At 46.9% G+C, this 21,768-nt stretch overlaps 1 protein-coding gene and 1 pseudogene across 1 annotated transcript; both read right to left on the bottom strand.

Moving 5' to 3' along the window:
• Window positions 1-8,592: 8,592 nt before the first annotated feature.
• LOC123083960 (probable polygalacturonase At1g80170) lies at window positions 8,593-10,842 on the bottom strand (annotated as a pseudogene).
• Window positions 10,843-18,417: 7,575 nt separating this feature from the next.
• On the bottom strand, window positions 18,418-19,213 carry LOC123082428 (uncharacterized). Its single transcript, XM_044504755.1, has 2 exons — window positions 19,072-19,213; window positions 18,418-18,980 (listed from the first exon to the last, which is right to left on the bottom strand). The coding sequence occupies exons 1-2, from the start codon at window positions 19,197-19,199 to the stop codon at window positions 18,689-18,691; spliced, it is 420 nt and encodes a 139-aa protein (XP_044360690.1). The 5' UTR covers window positions 19,200-19,213; the 3' UTR covers window positions 18,418-18,688.
• Window positions 19,214-21,768: the final 2,555 nt, after the last annotated feature.

Raw genomic sequence — 21,768 nt, 5'->3', positions numbered from 1 at the left:
GCATTAAGGGCATGGAATGCATCCTTCCTACTTCTTTGGATACACAATAATTTACACAATGTAGAGTCAGCTATCCTCCTCACTCTCACCCAGGCATACAATCTGCAAAGCTTCAAATTTATCCTTCCCTGCTGCCATACATGAAACGATGTTCCCGATAGTTACCAACAGATAATATGTCCATACATTATATCACAAAGTAATAAAAAAAGATATTTAGCATATGAACTTGTTGAAGCATTAAATTTTGCATTAAATTTTATACAAGGAAACAGACTGCAAGAGTAGACGCGTATTTTCATGTCTTACATTAGTTACTTAATCATATCCCATAAAGTAACTATGCTGTAACAAGATGCTAACATTCATGTTTCTTCTATGCACATCTCGACTAATGTTCATTAAAAACAAAACATCAATAAGGTAAAACTGAAGGACACAATTTCAAGACCCTTTATTTTAATTTCCAATAGCATGCCAAACCTCACACATATATAACATTTCCAAGATAATATGTCACGTGAAATTGACAATTCTTCATGGAGATACAATCACAACATTAAATGTACATATACTAAAATATAGGTTACCAAATACAACCGGACATGTCAAATAAATATGCGGAATCAAATCACATGCTTGGAAAGAGGATGACAAAGCAACATGAGTAAAAACTAATCGGATTATACATTGGAATCGCAACTGGAACCTACTTGTATTTAAGTTATGAAAATTGTGAACTATGTATCATGAAAAAATTTCATTCTACAGAGGGGTTCAAACCGTGTTCTCCTATCCACCCCTTTGTTCAAAGAAAGATACCTAATTGGAAATTATTGAGCTGATCTCATACCTGAAGCGTGAATGCCAACTATCATTGCATTCATTTCAGTCTCAATGCATGGATGTTCAAAGACATTTGATACACCAGAACAAAAGATTGTCCCATTCATAAATTTTCATGAATGCAGGCAGTGGCGGAGCCAGGAATTTGCACCTTGGTATTCATCGTAAAATAAAGTTATGCAATGCAATTGAAATATATCATCAAATGTACAAAAGGCAAAGAGTCAATGATCACATATCCATAATAGTAATCAAATAGCATTATGGTAATATCTCTAACAGTTAATTTTTATTTTTTTTCAAAAGGAGGCATAAGCTTCGCCATATCGATTAACTGAGAAGATAACAGAGTTTGTGTTAAAATAGACACACTTATAACCAAAAAGTTACTCTTTCATGTTATTGTCCCTAATTTTTTGGCACCCGCAGTGACCCAAACGCTTTGCCTTATTTTTGATTGTGCTAAGAACAATAGGCGGAGGGGTGCTCCTGTGACCAAAAAGTGTTCTATTTGTTTCAAATCATCGAACACACAAGCATTGTGACTTTGTGAGAGATGCCATGGATTTTCTATGATTTTGAAAACAAAAAAAACTATGATTTTGAAACGGAAGCATAAGCTTTGCCTCACCGGTTAATCAAACAAAAACCAGGATTTTGAGAACTGAGAAATAGCAAAGGAAATGTACAAAATCTAAGTTTTTGTTTTCACGCAGAGTAGCAGTGTAGTACAATGCTTTGATCAAGAGAATTAGGCAAGACTCGTTCTGAATCAAAGTAGCAGCCATGTTTGGTGTTCAGTGCAAGTGTATATGGGGAGATGATGGCATGGACGCTATTTATTGATTTCCATCTTACAGACATCATTTAATGGCAACCGAATCCGTATATAACCCTGCATGAGTTACTACCTCAGTTATGCTGTATTATACTCCCTCCGTTCCAAATTACTCATCGTGGTTTTAGTTCAAACCACGGTGAGTAAAACCACGATGAGAAATTTGGAACGGAGGGAGTAATATAGTTGATTAGAATGACTAAGCCACCAAGAGTATATGAAATGGACATGGTTGTACGAAATTTATACATAAGCTATACTCTATTCCCAGAGTTGCAATCAATTAGGTTGAGATGGAACAAAGCCAAATGAGATGCCTGGTGTGGAATTTTCTAGCTGAGAGCCAATCAGTACGGCATCTACTTCCATGTTAGGAGGTACAGTATGCAGTTTTATGTATGATTTGGACATACCATTTTGCAGTGGCGCTGAAGCTTTCCTGGCAGATTTGACAATTAGCCTCACCAATCAAGTTCTTAATTTGTATCATTGAAGAAAAATGAAGGCATGTTACAATGTTGAATGGATAGATAACCATCTAGTATAAACCAACTAACAGTAAAAATACGTGAAGATGGTACTATCATCCGACATTCAGCGCTGCTCCCATGACTGCAGAATAGGCAGGAAAAGACCGTATCGCATTTGTGCATCCGGTTCCTAGGGGGTGGCTTAGCGGCCGCCTTTATCTTCGCCATGGTTCGACTTCTCTCCTTCGTACAAAATCTACAAAGAGCAGCAGTTATAATCTATCTATCAAATTCTGCAAATATACAACAATTGTATGCACAAGGGTATTCAGATGCATAGTACTAATTAATTATTATTACCATAATAAAAAACACCAAGCTATCATACATCATCCATTGTAAAAGAACCTGAATTTGTAACCACACAAGATAAGATAGCGCACCAATCGTACACATATCATCCAGAAAATGGAATCAAGGAGCACAACAACATGCATGATCCTGCCATGGACAATACACCCAGGGGGTGATCTGGCCAAGAAATCGTGTGAAGGCCCCATCCATACCCTAGTGGAATTGATAGATTTGATTTAACAAGACAGAGAATTGATGCCGTGGTGGATGAGAAAGAAACAACCTATCTAGCTGCTCATGCATACCTCATAGGGAAGGAGGAGATTGGATGGCCGGACGAAGACCGGACGTGGTGGACACAACAACAAGATGTCTCAGGGCCAGAGGAGGAAGGGGAAAGGCAACGACGATGGGGTGGAGACCAAGGCAGCAGTAGGACGTCCGCCTCCATGCCCTTGTGCTGCACCTGGGCGCGCTCGTGATAGTCTTGCTCGTCGGTGAGCGCCCGGTCGAGCACCAAGAGCAGCCTACTCCCCATGCCCCCACCGGGCACGGAGATCAGTGGCGTATCTAGGGGGTGGACAGGGTGGTCCATGGACCACCCTGGAATTTCCCCATAATATATATAGCATAGAGAAAAATATATTTTTATAATAAATAAATATATTTATGTGAATATTTTGCATTGGTGGACCACCCTGGCATGTTGGGCTAGCTACGCCACTGACGGAGATGGTTGATGCGGCTGTGGGTGAGTCGGAGCGGGGCGAGGGAGAGGAGAGAGATGGTGGTCGCCATTTCCGCCCTCTGCCGCGCGCTTGTCGTGGGGATGAGAGAAGACGGAAGCATGTGAGATCCCCTCCTGCGTCGCGTGGGGCGGCGGCAAACAACCTACAGGCGACGGGGCGTGGGGAGAGGTGAGCGGGCAAGGGAAGGGAGCAATTTTCTTTTTGGAAGAAAGAGGTGGAGAGAAAGAAGGAAAATATCCGGTTGTTTCCACAATTAAGGGGATCGTGTGAGGGAGATCACGGACTAATTGCTTTCCGCAAATTAGGCGGGGTGGGCCATGGGGATCGAGGATTGCCGAGCGCGTACGATTCACAGACCATAGCGTCTGCTTGGCAGAACATTCGATCTGAGACGTTGATCTGGTTAGCTAACCATCGGTGTAATATGGACAGTAGGATGTGTTTAACTTTATTTAATCGAAGGGTCCTGATTAATTCGTGTACAGTTTGTTGTGTGGTTTTAGAGGAGTTTATGTTTGCTCTTTTAATAATAGTATAGAAGTATAGAAAATGTTTGGCAGAAACGTATTTGGCTACAGGTCAAATCAAGTCGGCGCGACGCGACTCTTCATCTTCTTGTTCCTGTATACTCCCTCCGTTTCTAAATATTTGTCTTTCTAGACATTTCAAATGACTACCACATACGGATGTATGTAGACATATTTTAGAATGTAGATTCATTTATTTTTTTTCGTACGTAGTTATTTGTTGAAATGTCTAGAAAGACAAATATTTATGAACGGAGGGAGTAGTATATATATCCTCGATCAACTCCTCACTGCCTCAATGCTTGACTTGTTTGCTTAAAATTTGACTGCTGCTCCGGCCGTACGTACTAGTAGTCTAGTACTACGTAACCGTATCGAATCCATGCATGCATGCATGCATGCATGCTCTCACAGTTTGCTGCACTAGCTAGCACTAGAATTCGATTTTTAGATCGTGTGTGTGTCTGGCAGCGGCATGCATGCAATGCACCATCGCATCGTTGTTTCCCTGGAAAACTCCGGAACGCCGCCACTCTTTCAGACAAGACAAGCTAGCCAACCTCGGACACTCCGTTCCCACGAACGAGATGTACTAAGCTACCTGGCGAGAGTTAACAATGGCATGCACCAGATGAAATTTACGTAAAGTACGTAATTTCCTGCACTAAACTCTATCGTTGTCTGCTGCGGTAAGCAAACAGGCGAGAGTCGCCGATCGAGAAGCTAACTAACTAATGAGAGAATGGCGCACACGAAATACAGTATATATATGGTTGAGACTTGAGATATCGAATTAAACTAATTAGCCAGACGTTTAATCAGATCAACATGTGAAACTCCGAAGACGTACGTAGACGATCGAGCTGGGCCAGTTCGATCATGTCTTCAAAAGCAATGTCTCTACGTAAGTACGGGATACATACGCGTCTCAATTTTCCGTTCTACGTTCACATTTTTGTCCGCAAAAAAGAGGCTACATAGCCTGGCCTTGCTTCCATATATAGCATATCGTCTCTGTTGTAAGCTACTACAGCTAGCCAGTGACACGGACTCAAAGGAGTGAAGCACGTACGCTCCTCACTCGGACTCAGATCAGAGTACGTACGTCATGCATGCATGCACATTGGTGCAAGCAAAATCAAACAGAGATCTCGAGAGGCTGACAGTGTAAGCACCAGCATGAAGGTTAAGATCGAGAGCTCCAAGATCGTCAAGCCGCTGTACGAGGACGGCGAGGCGCCGGAGCGTGCGCAGTGGGTGCCGCTTTCCGTGTTCGACAAGGTGACGTACGGGGAGCACGTCGCCATCATCTTCGCGTTCCGGCCGCCGAACCCGCCCAACAGCGAGGTCGAGCTGGGCCTGGCCAAGGCGCTCGCCGTGTACCAGGAGTGGGCCGGGCAGATCGGCGACGGTCCCGACGGGCGCCGGTCGGTGCTACTGAACGACGCCGGGGCGCGCTTTGTGGAGGCCAAGGTGGACGCGCCCATGGCGGTGTCCGTGCCGTCCGGGCCGTCGCCTGAGGTGAGGCGGCTGCACCCGAGGATCGACGACGGCCCTGTGGAGCTGGTGCAGGTGCAGCTGACTCGCTTCTCCTGTGGGTCGCTGGCCGTGGGCTTCGCAGGGCACCACCAGATCGCCGACGGGCAGGCCACGGCCAACTTCCTGGCGGCGTGGGGCCTCGCTACGCGGCAGCTCCCGGTGTCGCCGCTCCCGGTCTGCGACCGCGGCACCCGGTTCGCGCCGCGCGAGCCGCCGCTCGTGGAGTTCCCGCATCGGGAGGTGGAGTACAGGGCGCCGGCACCAAACACGATGGACGAGAAGGAGGAGATCGGCTTTGGCGCGGCGGGGCACGACAAGGTGAAGGTGCACATGATGCACCTGAGCAAGGATTTCGTGGCGCGGCTCAAGGCGCGGGCCTCGTCGGGGCTCCCGCCATCGCGGCGCGGCTACACGACGTTCCAGAGCGTGGTGGCGCACCTCTGGCGCGCGATCACCGCGGTGCGCGGCCTGGGCGCCGACGTGACGACCAAGGTCCGCATCTCCATGAACGGCCGGACGCGCATGCGCCCGCCCATGCCGCGCGACTACTTCGGCAACGTGGTCCTGTGGGCGTTCCCGCGCACGGACGCCGGCGACCTCATGTCCCGGCCGGTGGGCCACGCGGCGGAGCTCGTCTACCGCGCCGTGGCGGACGTGGACAACGCCTACTTCCGGTCCTTCGTGGACCTTGCCTCCTCCGGCGTTGTGGAGGCTGAGGGGCTGGTCTCAACGGCGGACAGCGAGCAGGCGGTGCTGTGCCCGGACCTGGAGGTGGACGCGTGGCTGGGGATCAACTTCCACGGCCTGAATTTCGGCGGCGGCGGGCCCTTCCGCGTCATGCCGACGTACTACCCCATGGAGGGCAGCCTGTTCCTGGTGCCGTCCACCCTGGGCGACGGCAGCATGGAGGCCTACGTGGCCCTCTTCGACGACCACCTTGCGGAGTTCAAGAGGATATGCCACAAGATCGATTAGCTTGCAAGCAGGTCACGAAACTTAATAATCATAGAAATACAAGGGGCCTAATTATGCAACAGAATATGTATTTCGGTGATCAATCCCTGTACTTGCTCACTAGCTATGTAGTGCCGCTATAGTTTAACAATTTGGATATCAAACGACCTCTAAATGCGATGAAATTTGACAAACGGTTTATCTACAATATATTAAGACCACACGTCAACTTTCAACCCATTTCGAAGACGTTTTATTCCCACTTAGAAAATAATTATTAGGCGGTGCAAATGTGGATGGTCTCAGAACGGGCAACAACGTCAATGGGGGAGAACCGGCAACTATGAACGTATCCAAACCGACAACTATGAACGTATCCTCCGGAGACACACCTCCATACACCCACCGACGATGCTGCAAGCACCACCGAAACGAGGACTAGACGGGGAGAATTTTATTCCATCTTCAGGGAGCCGCCGCCGTCCCGTTTTTTTGAATATGACACAAACCCTAACAAAACTTGAAGAAATATCTAAAAATGGAGCCCCTCTCACGGCAAGGGCCGGGATCCACTCTGCTCTTATGGCCCTAATTAAGGCCACCGGAGACAGACGAACTGACGGCGGCGCCGACAGGAGGCAAGGAAACCTTAACTTTTTAGGGGAGACGGCAGCTATAGGTTGCTTCTTGACGAGTTCTGGTGAATCCTAACTGATCATGACGCAAAATTCGTTCTGATTAGCTAGGTAATCTAGTACGTACTTACCAGCTGGGTAGTGCAAACTGTGAGATGAAGAGTAGAACCAAAGCAGCAGTCAAACTTTAAGCAAAGCAAGTCAGGCACTTAGGTAGTGAGGCCTAGCTACAGCTAGCTAGTGGACTATAGAGGAGCAATAGATGAAGAGTCGCGTCACGCCGACTTGATTTGACCCGTAGCCAAATACGTACGCATGCAAACATTTCCAGCGCAAACGCATGCAATCTCGTCCGGCCGCCGTAGCCAAGTCATCTGGAGCTCGCTCAAGTCCAAAGCCAGGCGCATGCAGTCTCGTGGATCGTGTGCTGGTGAAATCGTGACAGGACATGCATGCAGCGGCCGCTAGCCGAGTCCCAAATCGCAGCTGTTGCGTCACACACCGGACCAGACGCTGCTCACGTTCACCATTCATCAACCTAGCTAGTAGCTAGGTGCATCGTCAACTCGAGTTGGTGTAGCTTAATTTGTCCGATCTAGGCACAAAACTGCACGCACGGTGTCAAACCGGTACGTGGCTCTCCTCGTAAGTGGTCTGGTCAGTCCGCGCATGCCTGAAAAATCTGAAATGAGTGTGTGTGCAAGTCAAGTCTCAAGTCACTGGTTGGCTGAAGAAGAGGTAGGGGTGAACTTGAACTCTGCAGGTACGTATCGTTGGTCCTTGTTGCTGCGATGCGTGGCCAAGAAAGGTCCACAGCTGTCAGACTTTGCATGCATGCATTTGTCACGCATGGCAGGCCGGACCAGCAAAGAGAACCTAGGGCATCTTCAACGCCGATGCGTGGCCAAGAAAAGTCCACAGCCCTTAGACCGGGTGTTGGGTCTGGCCGAGGTTCCTTCCTCCTTAGCTTCCTTGGATTCCTCCGCCTTCTTCACGTTGCGTGCGAGACCGATACATTTGAAATGACACATCACAGAGATTCCTCGTTATTGCTCGGTGGCCAACTTCGTAAGAAGGTTGGTTTCTGCAAAGAGCTTGGTGGTAAAATCAAAGAGGGTATCCATCTTACTGTAGAGACTATTCACCTTGGCTTCGAGATCTTTGCTCATCATCCAATAAAAATCAATCTCTGGACCAATTGTATTTGCACATGGTTTGGAGACTTTCTCAAGTTCATTGATCTTTTCCTTGATCTCATCGGGCGTTGTCACTTCCGTCTCGGGGTCGCGTGGTCCCATCCCCCGTGCAAAGGAGAGGAGGAGGCGCTCGCGGCCTGTCACAAGGCCCGATCCAAGGCGCGGCATGCAAAACCTGTGCCACCCTTGATCGGCCTGCCCAATAGAAGAAGGTGGGTAGGATGAGATGCAGCCACGCACGCTTCTATGCCAACGAGAAAGCCAAGATCGTCACTGCCACACTAGTCGCCTCTTGGGCCCCAGCTGCTCCAGCCGACACCGAGTTTGCCCACTCTGATGTGTCCAATGAGGTGTTTTCCAGGACTCCTTAGATTAATTAGTTTATTAAATATTGTATATTTCCGTGTCAAATGTAATGGTGGATATCTACTTATATTTAAGATGTTACATTTTGATGACGTATATGTCCATTAACGACTTGTGATCAATTGCCAGCAAACTGTGTTTGTGGCTTCACCGTTCCCGTGACGCTTCCATGGGCATTCTGAACAATAGCTTGTGCCGGGGCAATGTGGTTGGCCCAAGAGAGGTTGACGTTTTTGAGGTAGATGTCATGGCATGGCACACTCTTGCTGCACATATCTTGATGGCCTCTCGTTCTGAGGACGTCCCCTGGATGTCGATGAATCGAGCGTCTGTTATGGCCACACCACCATCCTGCAAAGGCAAAAGCAATATATAGGGTTTCGTTCAATTTCAGAAATTGTTCCCTTCTTTATTTAAGGCAACCATTGATCAAGTGGTGGTGCGGACAGGATCCCTCACCTGTGGTGGACAGTTTCCTTGGGGGCAATAGAACTGGTCGATATCGATAGGCAACCGGACGGCAGTCATTCTGAGTTTGATGAAAAGGAATCCGGTTGCTAGTGCCTTGCCATCCCTGTATCCATTGAATCATACCATATGTATATATTAGGGGATATATATACCTACTATATATGGTTTGCAGGTAACCTATGATATGTACATGGAACATGCATGTGTATGCATGCCACCGTCAGTAACTATATCTTTAAACACATGCAAGGCACAACCATGTACGTACTAGTAGATGCTTGTTTTTTGACGTGAACAATAGGAGCTCTGCCTTTGCATTATAGAAGAAAGAAGTCATACATGTACAGAAACGGATCGACCATCAGTAGATGCATGTTACCTGCCTACCATCAGTAGATGCATGTTACCTGCCACGATTTGATCCTCACACCGGTCGTGGTATTGAAGAAGCTACAGTTGGACACTGTAATTTTTTCCACCAGCGTTGGGCCGTCAGCAACACCTCCAAGACTTCCCACACTACATACGTAGATACAGAATACAAAAAGGTCAACGTATGCTACTCACTAGAGAAGGTTATGAGCATGCACGTGCGTGCATTAATATACTACTCCCTCTCCGTCTTATAATATAATACTTTTTTGACGGTCAATGTATACTACCGTCGAAAAATATCTTACATTATAGGACGGAGGGAGTATAATATACGCATGGGTGTGGTATGTATGTATGTATGTTTGTTTGTATACCTGATGCCATGACCAGGCCCGCAGGTGGTGTTGGTGACGTTAACATTGGTGGTTCCCGATAGAATCGACACACAATCATCACCTGCATGCACAAAATACCTACGTTCGAGGCCAGACAGAGTGCAATATATATTAGTACCATCTGAAGGAAGGAGGGTGGTTGTCGATCCGTACATACCGGTGTGCATAGAGCAAGACGAGATGTTTACATGGTTGGAGGAGCCCATATTGATCCCGTCCGTGTTGGGGCTGTCGCCCGGCGCCGTGATGGAGACGTTGTGCACCTGCACCTGCGTGCACTCGTACATGATCATGTTCTTTTCGGCGCCGTCCTTGAGGCGTATGTTGGTCACCCGTAGATTGTTGCAGTGCGCGAACGACAGCGACGACTGCGAGAGGGATCTCTATTTTAGTTGGACAATGGGAGGAAGTATTGTGTGTCTGTAAGTGCACGCTTACATACCCTTGGCCGGTCATTGCATTTTTGTCAATACGAGAGAGATATCAGATCAGATTGTTGCAAATATATGGAGATAAATATATATATTGAAGAAGCAACAGCTATACTCTATATATTTGGGGCTTAATTACCTTTTGGTTGTAGCAATCCCACCACTGGGCGCCTCGCCCGTCTATCTGGCCGCTCCCATTCACCGTCAGGTTGTCGACGCCATAGAAGGTCAGGACGTCTGATGGCTTTAAATAGAAGGAGTTTGGCGCCACCACGTCGCCCTCCAGCTGCACAAACACTAACCTCAATTCCAGTATGCTCTTATATTTCTTTATGAAGGGAGTACTACACAATTAAAAGATAGACTATTCAGAGTGGACCGATCGTCAAGTCAACCGACCTGTACGGTGATGGGCGACTTGCAGGGTCCGTTGAACCTCGTCTGGTTCAGCAAGAATGTCTTTCCTTTCCTGCGGGGATGTACGTACATGATCACCTCGCTGCTGTGGCTGCTGCAGGCTACTTTCCATGTCTCCTCGAACGCCTTCCAGCGCACAAATAAGCAAAAGATTAACTATCTGAATCTGATGGGCAACATACATGATAACGATTTCAGAATCATAGATAAAGGTTATGGTGTTCCAATTGTTACCTCGACATCACTCGTCGCGCCGTCCCCAGCTGCATGGAAATCCATGACGCTGTACCATTGTCCTTGCTGCACTCCGGCGGTCGATCTAACTGCGGCCATTGACACAAGGAGCAGCAGCAGCACGAAGGAGACATGTTGTGCTGCAGTCCTCTGCCGTTTTCAATCAAGAGTATACATACACAGCTGATCGGAACAAAATTTACACATGCATATATACTTTTGAGATATTGAGCTGATGAAACCTACGCATACCATGGTTGGTAGTACCACCAATATGATCAGCTGTGGCACACTCTCCTGATTTGATCGAAGAAGAGCGCTAGGAACGATGTGTCTCAACGAACTATCGTGGTAAGCAACCAATCTTGTGTGTATTTATACATGCTGTAAATTAATGGGTGAAATCAACGTGATGTTTTTTGGGGGGTTTTCTCGGTTAATTTGAAAAGGAGGATAGCTGTGTACGAGCGTACCTGCAAGCCAAAAATATCACGCGATTATTTAGCACATCGATCTGCATTTGTGTGTTGACATAAATACGCCCAGGGTAATTGATTTACAACCAAAATTTGGCTAGCCAACGTGTTGGCAAAATTTTTTTTGAACATAGTACAAACGCAAGCGCTCATATACACGCGCATACATTCATCCCTATGAACGCATACACGCACACCCTACCTCTATGAGCACCTCCGAAAGACTAAGCCGGCATAACATCTTGAAATTTACGAAGTCACCGAAGGGACCTCGTCGTCGACGGGAATATCTCCTCCCACTGAATGCGCATCGCTGGAAATCCTGAAATAAATCCAGGAATAAATGCGAGCACCAGGACTTAAACCATGGTGGGCTGGGATACCACAGTCCCTCTAACCATCCAACCACAGGTTGGTTCGCACATGTTGGCAATTGCAAGACTTGCCATAAGTTGATAACTTTATATTAGGTTGACAAAATTGCCAAAAATGATAAATTGAACACAACGCTCATATATATACGTACATATATTCATCCCTATGAACGCACATATGCACACCATATCCCTATGAGCACCTCCGAGAGACTGAGTCGGCATATGATCTTGATACCATAGGCGCCTCGTAGTTGACGAGAACGTCTCCTCCCACGGAACGCGCATCACCGAAAAATGCACCAGGACTTGAACCCTGATAGGCTGAGGATATCACTGTCAGAATCAAATATGTTAGGTTGACAAAATTGTAGAATATTGACATGTCAATTTTTGGCATCAAACCAATCATCATTTTCATTTTTATCATCAAAATATAAAAAGACCAAAGGGGCAGATCCAATTAATCTTAAACATCAAACCACTCAACATGTTTAACATGCAATTAATATCATAAAAATATCAATGTTTGTGCTAACCACATAATTAATGTGTAACTAATTTTCTATCAAATATAAACATGCAATAAGGTGAATTGGTATCCTACCTAATATAACTTTTATATTAACATGCATTGCACGTACACATTTATTAGTTATCAAAATGTCACCGCACCCCGCCAGGAATGAAAGTAATTAAAGAGAATTGAGTGGCTGCAAGCATGCACATATTGGAGGTCTCTAAAAGCAAAATGAACAGCTCGGATCGCGCAGCCTGTTCAGTTAGCATCTTCTAAGCTAATGTGTCATATTAGCCCATCACGCGTGAAGAAGGTCGCCGCTCAGGAGGAAAGTGAGAATTGGTTATGCGCAGGATGGTGCCTCCACCACCGCCAGGATGGCGGCTTCCACGGGCCGGAGCCGGCTGGGTTGGAAGGTTTAGGCCAGTCGACGAGGAAATCAGCCAGCGCCTGGGATTTGACAGCCGTGCGAGGTTCGTAGAAAATCGTGTGGGCAGCCAGCTCGATGGCCCACATGGTGACCCGGCCAGTGGCGTCCCGGCGGCCGATGATCTCTCCGAGAGGAGCCATGCTCACCACAGTGATGAGTGCTCCTAGAAGTACTGCTTCAGCTTGTTGGAGGCCAGATACACACCGTAGCATATCTTCTAGTAGTGGGGGTAGTTTTGCTTGGAGAGGGAGAGCATCTCGCTCAGATAGTATCATAGTACACGGGCCGCTAGACCGGCTGCGCCTTGCCTCCTCCGGGCGCTCCACCACTAGCACCACGCTGACCACACGGGTGGTGGCCGCAATGTACATTAGCATGGGCTCCTTCCCTGCCGGCGCGGCTAGGACATGTGCGATGGAGAGCATGCACTTGAGGTCACGGAAGGCTTCGTCCGCCTGCGGGGTCCAGTTGAACGCGGTCGTCTTCTTCATCAGCTGGTACAAGGGCAAAGCCCTCTCGCCCAACCGGCTGAGAGAGGCCATGCAATCGGTGAACTTCTGAGCTTCGCGCAGTCAAGCTGGCTTGCGCACGCGCTCGATCGCCTTAATCTTCTCGGGGTTGGCCTCGATGCCACGCTCTGAGACGAGGAAGCCACGGAGCTGGCCAGGTGGCACGCTGAACACGTACTTCTCCGGGTTCAGGTTAATCTGGTACTCGCGCAGGTTGGCGAACGTCTCCTTGAGGTTGTCTAGGAGGGTGAGGTGATGCACCAGGGGAAAAAAGGGCTTAGCCACAAATTTAGTTGGTGGCGCCTCATTTTCAATCCACGTCATCACTATTTTTTTAATAGTGGTGGCATTGGCATATTTGGTACGTCACCACTATATCATTACTGGTGGCATGTCACTAAAAATCTATGCCATTGCTTTTTTTTTTGCGGGTTAAAAATCTACGCCATTGCTATTTGGATCCAACAGCCTACCGGATCGCAAGTTAGTGATGACGTGTAACTTTTTGTCTAAGAGCAAATATTTTGCTATGGATGGTTGATTACAACTTGGAGGACCAATTTTTTTCTTCTTCTGAAACACAAGATCAGTTTCTTATTGATTGTATTTGGCTGCATATCTCACTGGAGTTAAGGAGCACTATAGCTCTGGTCACCCAAGACATATGATTCCTTGTAAACCAATCGCAACTATAAACTATTTTTCCCATTTTATTTTGTTTTTCTGAAATGTTCTGCAATTGGATCACTTCATGTATAATTGAACTTTCCATCTCCATTATGCTACAAGTGCAGACCCTCTACTAGTCAATTTTTTTGCTAGATATGTGTTGTTATGCTACAGAAAGGAAAAACGACTTGGCTATGTGTTGGGGATTTATTTATTCCCAACCTTGCATAATACTCCCACAGTAAAGAAATTTATTTTTTGTGTTTTGTTTACTGCGTTACGCTCTTATATTTTTTTTACGTAGGGAGTACGTGCGTGGGAAATCATGGATTCCCTTATATGTGTATATCTGTTTCCGACATAGGAGTGTTGGACCATTCATTATTTCCGGGATCTCCAAAAGAATATGGCGCCTAAGGACCAGCTTCTTTTGGCTGTTGGTGGTGCTGTTTCTTGTAGCCAAGCCAAGCCAAGCCATCGTGGGGCTGTTTCTTGTGTGAACCATTAATAAGCTAGCCAAGCCATGCATCGTGGGGCTGTTTCTTGTGTGAACCGAAATTCCAAGACTAGCTTGCATCGTCTATCTATCTATCTATCTATAAAAAGGACCGGACCGGACCCGTCGACCTCAGTCTCCTCCATGTTCCTTTGCTCTAGTGAGCGAGCGAAACCTTTTTGCCCAAACCAGTTGAGCAATCCATGACTGACGCGGCCGTGTGACGTGCCAAGCATCCATCTTCATACCCCTGACTCGTATCAATGGCATGTGCTATGTGCGTTCCATTTGATCTTAATTTGCCATCGTGGTCTTGCCCTCTTCACTGCTGGCCAATGCAGTGCACATGCATGGCGCTGGTATGATCCAGTCGGGAAGCACAAGGACACTGACACCACCCACGGCCATCTTCGGTCCGCTGCTGGCTATTTCCTTGTGTTTTGCCCATCAGTTCATCCCGATCTTGTCTGCAGCCTCCGATCCCTGCCCTAGAGAACCTCATCGACATACGCCGGCCTAGCCCTTTGATCTTCGAACCCCAAGTTTAATCTTGGATCTTGTTTCCTTTCAGTAGATTAGATGGGTTAGTTGGTTTTTTATTAGACTAGCAAAAAGATCCGTGCATTGCAACGGGAGAAAAAAAACCACACACTCTTAATTTATAAAAAAAATCTATTATCTGAGAACTTGTAGCTACGGCCCAAACAAAGATGGTCTTAACCTATAAAAGCGCAGTTTAAGATTCTACATGTGTTCTATTTCAACATGGCTTGCATGTAGATTTAATCCATACAAAGAAACGGGTAAGATCATGCATTTATTCATGTCAAGTTCAAGAATCACCAACTTAGGGTAACTCTTGAACACTTTTTTCACATGCATATTTCTTAAATACATGAAGAGTTGTTAAAAGATACATGATTTTTCAATCATAAAAGGAGATTTTTTTTGTCTGGAAAAGAACATTTTTTGTATGGTCTCCTGTGGACGCAGGTACTTGCGCCCCTATTTCATCACTATTTCTTGCCATACATGTCATAGGTATTGGTCTCTGTTTCATCACTATTTATATCTTATCAAACTTGTCTTTTATTTTATTTTTTGTCATGCATGCCTCCTTTTTACCTTTTTTTCATGCATCTCCTCTCTTTTTTCTTCTTATATATAGGAGAATAGCGCAACATCTCATCTTTATCGGACCTCCTCCGCATTTTCCCTTTTATTTCTTTTATAGCGGACATCCCATCTTTATTGGGTCCTTCTTTTATTTCTTGTCATGCATATCCTTATTTTTTGGGTGTCTCTAGCAAATTTATCTTCAATTTCATGTTCAATCCTGATTTTGCTGAGGTGTTCATCCACAATCTAAACTTGTACCGGTATGAAAAAAGACGGATAATGCATTGTTGATTAACATTACAGCCTAAATAGTATTTTTAAAATTGTTAACAGGAAAAATAACATCATATTCAGATTCTACATATTTTTCTAGTCAAATTCCATATATAACATGTTAAATTTGGAGTTACGATTTAAAAGATATGAGTATTTTAAAAAACATTTAATATGTATTGCGGATTTAATGTCAAAAATATTAGGGGTTTTCTATAAAATAAGAAAACGGATTAAAAATACCTATTTCTTTTATTAGTAGGTATAGATTATAGATTAATAACACTCATCTTTTGCTCGTTAGTTATACCATAATGAGATATATTCTCTTTGTGTTCCCATCGAGAATGATGAGGGTGTAAAAATCATTGTTCCCAAATAGTTCCGGTTGAATCGAAACATGGATGTATGTTCTTGCCAAGGTCTGTGTTGCTCCCTTATAGTTTTCGTACTTGCCCTATCGATGTTTTTCCTTAAACTGGAAACTACAACTTAACTTGATAGGTGCCGCAGCATCTGTGTTTTCGAGTCATAGAACCTGTTCAAACATTGCAAGTTGCGTAACATGTTGGAATTATCTTAACCGCTTATTGACTGAAATCAGTTCTTTTTTAGGGCATCTCCAAAAAGAACACTCAAACCGCCCGCATACAGTCGGATCGTCTTCTTTAGGGTATCTCCAAAGTGAACCCTCAAACCGTCCGGATTGTGCGGTCCGCCAGACGTGTTATGACACCCTACACGAGCATGTATCGATCGGCCGAGCGGTCCGGACGTACTTTTTCGGAGAGCAGACACGTAGGACTCTGACACCTAGCCCATCAAAAATCCCTCTCAGACACCATGCCTTCATCCTTCCATTTTCTCTCGTTGCCTTTTTGTCTCTTGCCTTTGCCGTCACTCCACCACCATTGCACACCCCTGCTGGTACCCGACATGTCCGTCACCTCCAGCTGTACACCCGGGATCCAAGCCGGTTCTTCTCTATTGTCGGGACGAGCCTTTCCTCCGACCACCACTCAGGTACCGTCCGCTCCTACGCTGCTCACCATGCCCGGCAAATATCCGTTGAATTGGCTGAGCTAATTTTTTTGTCCCTTCTTCTTTGAAGCAATGGATTCAGATACATAGTACATATATGAGCACTATGTTGAGTCGTCAGACGGCTTGTCAGACGAGAAGAGCTACACGGATGAGATGGCGATGATGCAGACTGTCCTTGGAGAAGAGGAGCGTGCGGAAGAGCATGTTCTCAATTTCAAGGGATTGATTAAGGATCATCGAGTGCTCAACCGCAATAGGGCGTGCGACCATTTGACATTGATGTCTGGATACTTTGCCCCCCAATGCCCTCTTCGCTGACAATTTCCGCCGCCGGTTTCGGGTGCACAAAATTTTCTTCGATCGTACCATGGGGTCCGGTTCTTTGATGACTACTTCATCTTGAAGAAAGACACCGTGGGAAGGATTGGATTTTCTGGTTATCAGAAGCGCATGGCCGCACCACGGATGCTTGCATATGGCACGACCGCTGATTCGTGGGACGAGTATCTACTGATGTCTGAGAGCACATGTGGAGATGCAATGGTCAGGTTTGCAACTGTCGTGGTCTTGGTGTTTGGACCTCTATACCTGAGAGAACCAAATGGCGCAGACACCGAGAGGCTCTTAGCAATATCGGAAGCAAGTGGGTGGCCAGATTTGCTCGGATCTCTTAACTGCATGCATTGGAAATTAAAGAACTGCCCAAAAGTTCTACAAGGGCAATATCAGGGCCATGTTAAGAAGTCCACCATCATTCTTGAAGCTGTTGCATTACATGAACTTTGGATTTGTCATGTTTTCTTTGGCATACTCGGATCTCACAACGACATCAATATGCTACATCGATCACCATTGTTTGTGAGGCTAATTGGAGGAAAAACTCCTCTTTGCCACTATACTGTCAATGGACATGAGTACAACATGGGTTATTGTCTGATTGACAGTATCTGTCCTCCGTGTGCTACCTTTGTCAACACCATCTCTAACCCAGTTGGCCAGAAAAAGGCTCCCTTTGTCCAAAGACAAGAAGCGGCTAGAAAGGATGTTGAGAAGGCATTTGAAGTCCTGCCGGCACGTTTTGCAGTTGTTCATGGACCAACTAAATAATGGGATGCAGAGACCTTGTGGGAGGTGAAGGCCTGTTGTGTGATTATGCACAACATGATCGTCGAGGATGAGGATGACGTCGCTGCCGTAAGTCTTGAATTTGAGAACGTGGGTGATCCTATCAATCTTCTTGATCAGAATCCGACCACACTTAAAAAATTTGTTAAAAGACATCAACGTATCTGGCATTGAGCAACTCATGAGCAACCCAAGGAAAATCTGATCGAGCATTCATGGACGGTTAAAGAGGGCAATAATATTTGAGCGTAATATTTGAACTTATTTAAGTACAACTACCGCTATATTTGAACATTTGAAATATAAGTCTTATGCTCCTACTCTCTCCACTCCTAAATATAAGTCTTTTTAGAGATTGCAATACGAACTACATACGGATATATATAGACATATTTTAAAATGTAGATTCACTCATTTTGCTCCGTGTGTAGTCCGCATTGGAATCTCTAAAAATACTTATATTTAGGGACCGAGTGAGTATTTAGGAACATAGGGAATACGGAGTGCACATCAATTAATGCGCTACAGTACAAGTTGAGAATGGAATAAAAGCACGCAGCAATCAATCAATCAATCCCGTGCTTATACAACCAACCATTCTTTTGTTTTCCATTTCCAACTTCCTTCTGATGAGATCAGTACAAGGAAGGCTCAATGCTTCTCACTCTATTTTCTTTTTCCAGCGAAATCATCATCAATCATCAAAACAAAAATCCGAGAAATATGGCACAACCATACCATATTACTACTACCACATACTAAATCACACACACACACACACAGACAAACCCTTTTATTGTCGGCAAGCAAGCAGTTGATCATGGTGTAGGTGATGGAATGAAAATCCTGACAACGATCACTGTGGGGTGCACATGGGGGCTCTGCCTGGGAAGCACGCGATGAAGGCGGGAGGGATGTACCCGGTGAAGCTGTTGTAGCAGGTCCAGGCGCTATCTCCAAGGCATTTCAGGTCGCTGATCTCTAGGCCGATGCAGTGGTTCTTGCTGGGCTCCTCCTTATCCTTGGCCAAGCATTCGCCGGCGGCGGTGACGAAGCATGGCGTGAAGGTAAGCTCGTCGGTGACTACATTTTCGGCGAAGCACGCCAGTGCGCCGTCGGCGACGCAGACCATCTCTTCGTTGGTAGTGCTTTATGCGACACACAGATTATCCTGTGTCAGTACTTACTTTTCACGTGCCCTCTCTGAAATGAATGAACTGTAGAAAAGTAGGTACTGACCTTATGCCGACACACAGATTATCCTGCGTCAGCAGCGCCGGCTCCGGCGCCGGCGCCGGTGTGGTGGAGCCGCCTGCTCCGCATATGAGCAGCACTAGGACAATGAGCGACTGCTTGATGATGGCCATCGTCGGGCTTTGGTTTGTTGGGTTGGTTGAAGAGGCTCACTTCTGCATCAGATGAGATATATTTATAGGGGGTAGGAGCAGAGCAGAGGCAGAGCGTAAAGTTTAGATTTTCGTGATTGCGACACAAGCCCAAGCTAAGGGCAACTCCAACGCACGATCCTAAACGGACATTCCTTTCATCCGCTTTTCGTTTGTTTGGGACAGGAAAACGGACACATTCGTCCGCTTGCAGTTGTACTTGAGGCGGTCGGTGCGTTCAACGGGCCAACCGCACCTCAAATGGCCTGCCTCGTCGGACTTGAATTTAAACCAAAAAAACAAAAACATATTAAAAATAACTTAAAACATAAATTTAAACATTCAAACGTCCACATTACCCAAGTTCAGCACATAAACATAAAAAAAATAAAACATAGAAAAAAGATAATGGCCGCTTCATGGCCGCCTTCGTCTTCTGTGCCCCCATGGCCGCTGTTTACTCCTCCTAGTCATCGTCTCGAGTGAGGTCGGCATACGAAGGTGGCTGCCAAAGGTAGGCTGGTGGCCCCTGGCAGACTGGAGGCGCCGGCGGCGCCTCCACTACCTCCTCCCGTGGCTCCTACTCCTGCTCTGGTGACCGCGGCGGCGTGGCTGACCATGGGCCGACACCCATCGAGTCGGCCATCTCCGGCGCCGTGCATGAGCAGCTCCACCGCTGGCCCACCAGACGAGGGTTCCACGCGGCGACGGGCGGCTCCTCCAAGACCTCCTCCTGCACCTCCTCCTTGACGTCGAGGTCCAGCTCCGGGATGGCCACATCGCCGGCCACGGAGAGGGCCAGCGTGGTTTCTAGGCCATGCCATTACCGCTCGTCGCACGTGTTCATGGAGTCCTCCATGATACGCCTCATGAGATGGGCCTCCTCCTCTCGGTCATGGGCGGCGTCGGTGGCAGGGACGGAGACGGAGAAGGCGTTGGCGTGATGCCGTGCACACGCCTACGGCCCCGCATTTGGGGAGGGCTGTCAGCACGAGGAGGACGCGGGTGGCGCGGTCTCGGAGGACGACTGACAGAAAAAGATTGCCGCCGCAGGTCATGCTCGTCGCGGAGCCACATATCCCACAGCGGCGCATCTACGACGTCGTCCAGCAGATCCGATGGCAGGCGGGCGCATCATCAGTTCATCTCCAGGCGGCGGGCGCGCCGCTCACGGGCACTGGAGGGATGGGCACATGGTTGGCAGAGAGATGCCAGTTGTTCAGCAGGTGGACATCTCCCCACGGCAATGGCGTCGCCGTCTCCCAGTAGCGCTAGCAGACGTCGACGTGGATGTACGGCCTGTCCCGATGCCCGGCTGCCGTTAGCGCGATCTCAAAAGCTGGCGGGGCAGGCGGTGCGGGCTAGAGGAGATAGGCCGGCTAGGAAGTGAAAGCTGTGGACTGGCCGGTCCATGGCTTCCAATTTAAGAAGGACGACGACCAAGCGTTGTGTGACTAACAACCGGGGCCCGCCGTGTGAGCGCATTTACTTTGGGCAGTGGACGTAGGTGGACGGTCGCCACGCGTCCCTGAGACAAGCGACGAGCAAGCGCGTGCCCGTCCATTCCACGTCCATGTGGATGCAAACCGGGCTCATGTTTGTGTCGGAAATGGGACGGGCCGTATACCAAACGGGAAAAAATGCGGATGCAGCCGCGCGTTGGGCCGATCCATCCATCCGTTTTGGCCCGAACGGACAACCGGGAATAGTTTGGAGGTTTGCGTTGGAGTTTCCCTAACACTTATAGCTTAGATTTTGGCAAAAGCAACACTACAATAAGCACAAGGAAAAGGAAAAGGAGGCCATACTAGTTTAGATTTGGTTGGTGGAAGCGACTTTAGGCACTCTACGATCGGGTACGGGATCGGGACCCAAAGATGTTGTTGTGCCAAACATAAATTTACGATTGAACAATAAAACCCTCATATAATCCATCTGAACCGTACAAGTAGGTAGAACCTACCTATCCTAGATAGGGACTAGTGGTTGGGGCGCCACCTAGTGGCGCCTCTTGAGGCGGGATTATACACACTAATCAAGCTAGCGCATTAGTTAACGTCTATGTATGACATGATTCTTACTTCAGCGAGAAGACATGCAGTCCAAAAGAGCGATAGTTGCATGTTGGTTGTTAAAAATACAAGACATGGCAATAGAACTGCAGCAACAAGAGTGTTGATAAAGCAGAGCAAGCATAGAAGTTTCATGCATGCGTATTTCTTTTGGTGATTCTGCAGAGCATAAAATGCCAAATTTAAAGAGTTGGAGAGCACATATATCCTTCGGCATAAAATTCTTGTATTCTTGCAAGTTAGGGATATGATCGACCGGTTGATCTCATATTTCTAAGGTAAGGTTGAGGTGAAGAATGTCCTCAATCGGTGAAAGAGACACCTCTACATACTTGCGAAGCGTAAATCCATCATTGAATTCTTCATCAGTAGGTCATTTCTGTGTTAGCATTTTTAGAAGAACAATGTCATGGCCCATGGTTGAGATTTCACTGCCCATTTCATACTTTGCAACAATGTTTTGAAACATAAATTTCAGC

The sequence above is a fragment of the Triticum aestivum genome, chromosome 4A (genome assembly GCF_018294505.1).
Source record: "Triticum aestivum cultivar Chinese Spring chromosome 4A, IWGSC CS RefSeq v2.1, whole genome shotgun sequence".
NCBI classification, from domain to species: domain Eukaryota; kingdom Viridiplantae; phylum Streptophyta; class Magnoliopsida; order Poales; family Poaceae; genus Triticum; species Triticum aestivum.
This window is presented reverse-complemented; position numbering and strand designations above follow the sequence as displayed.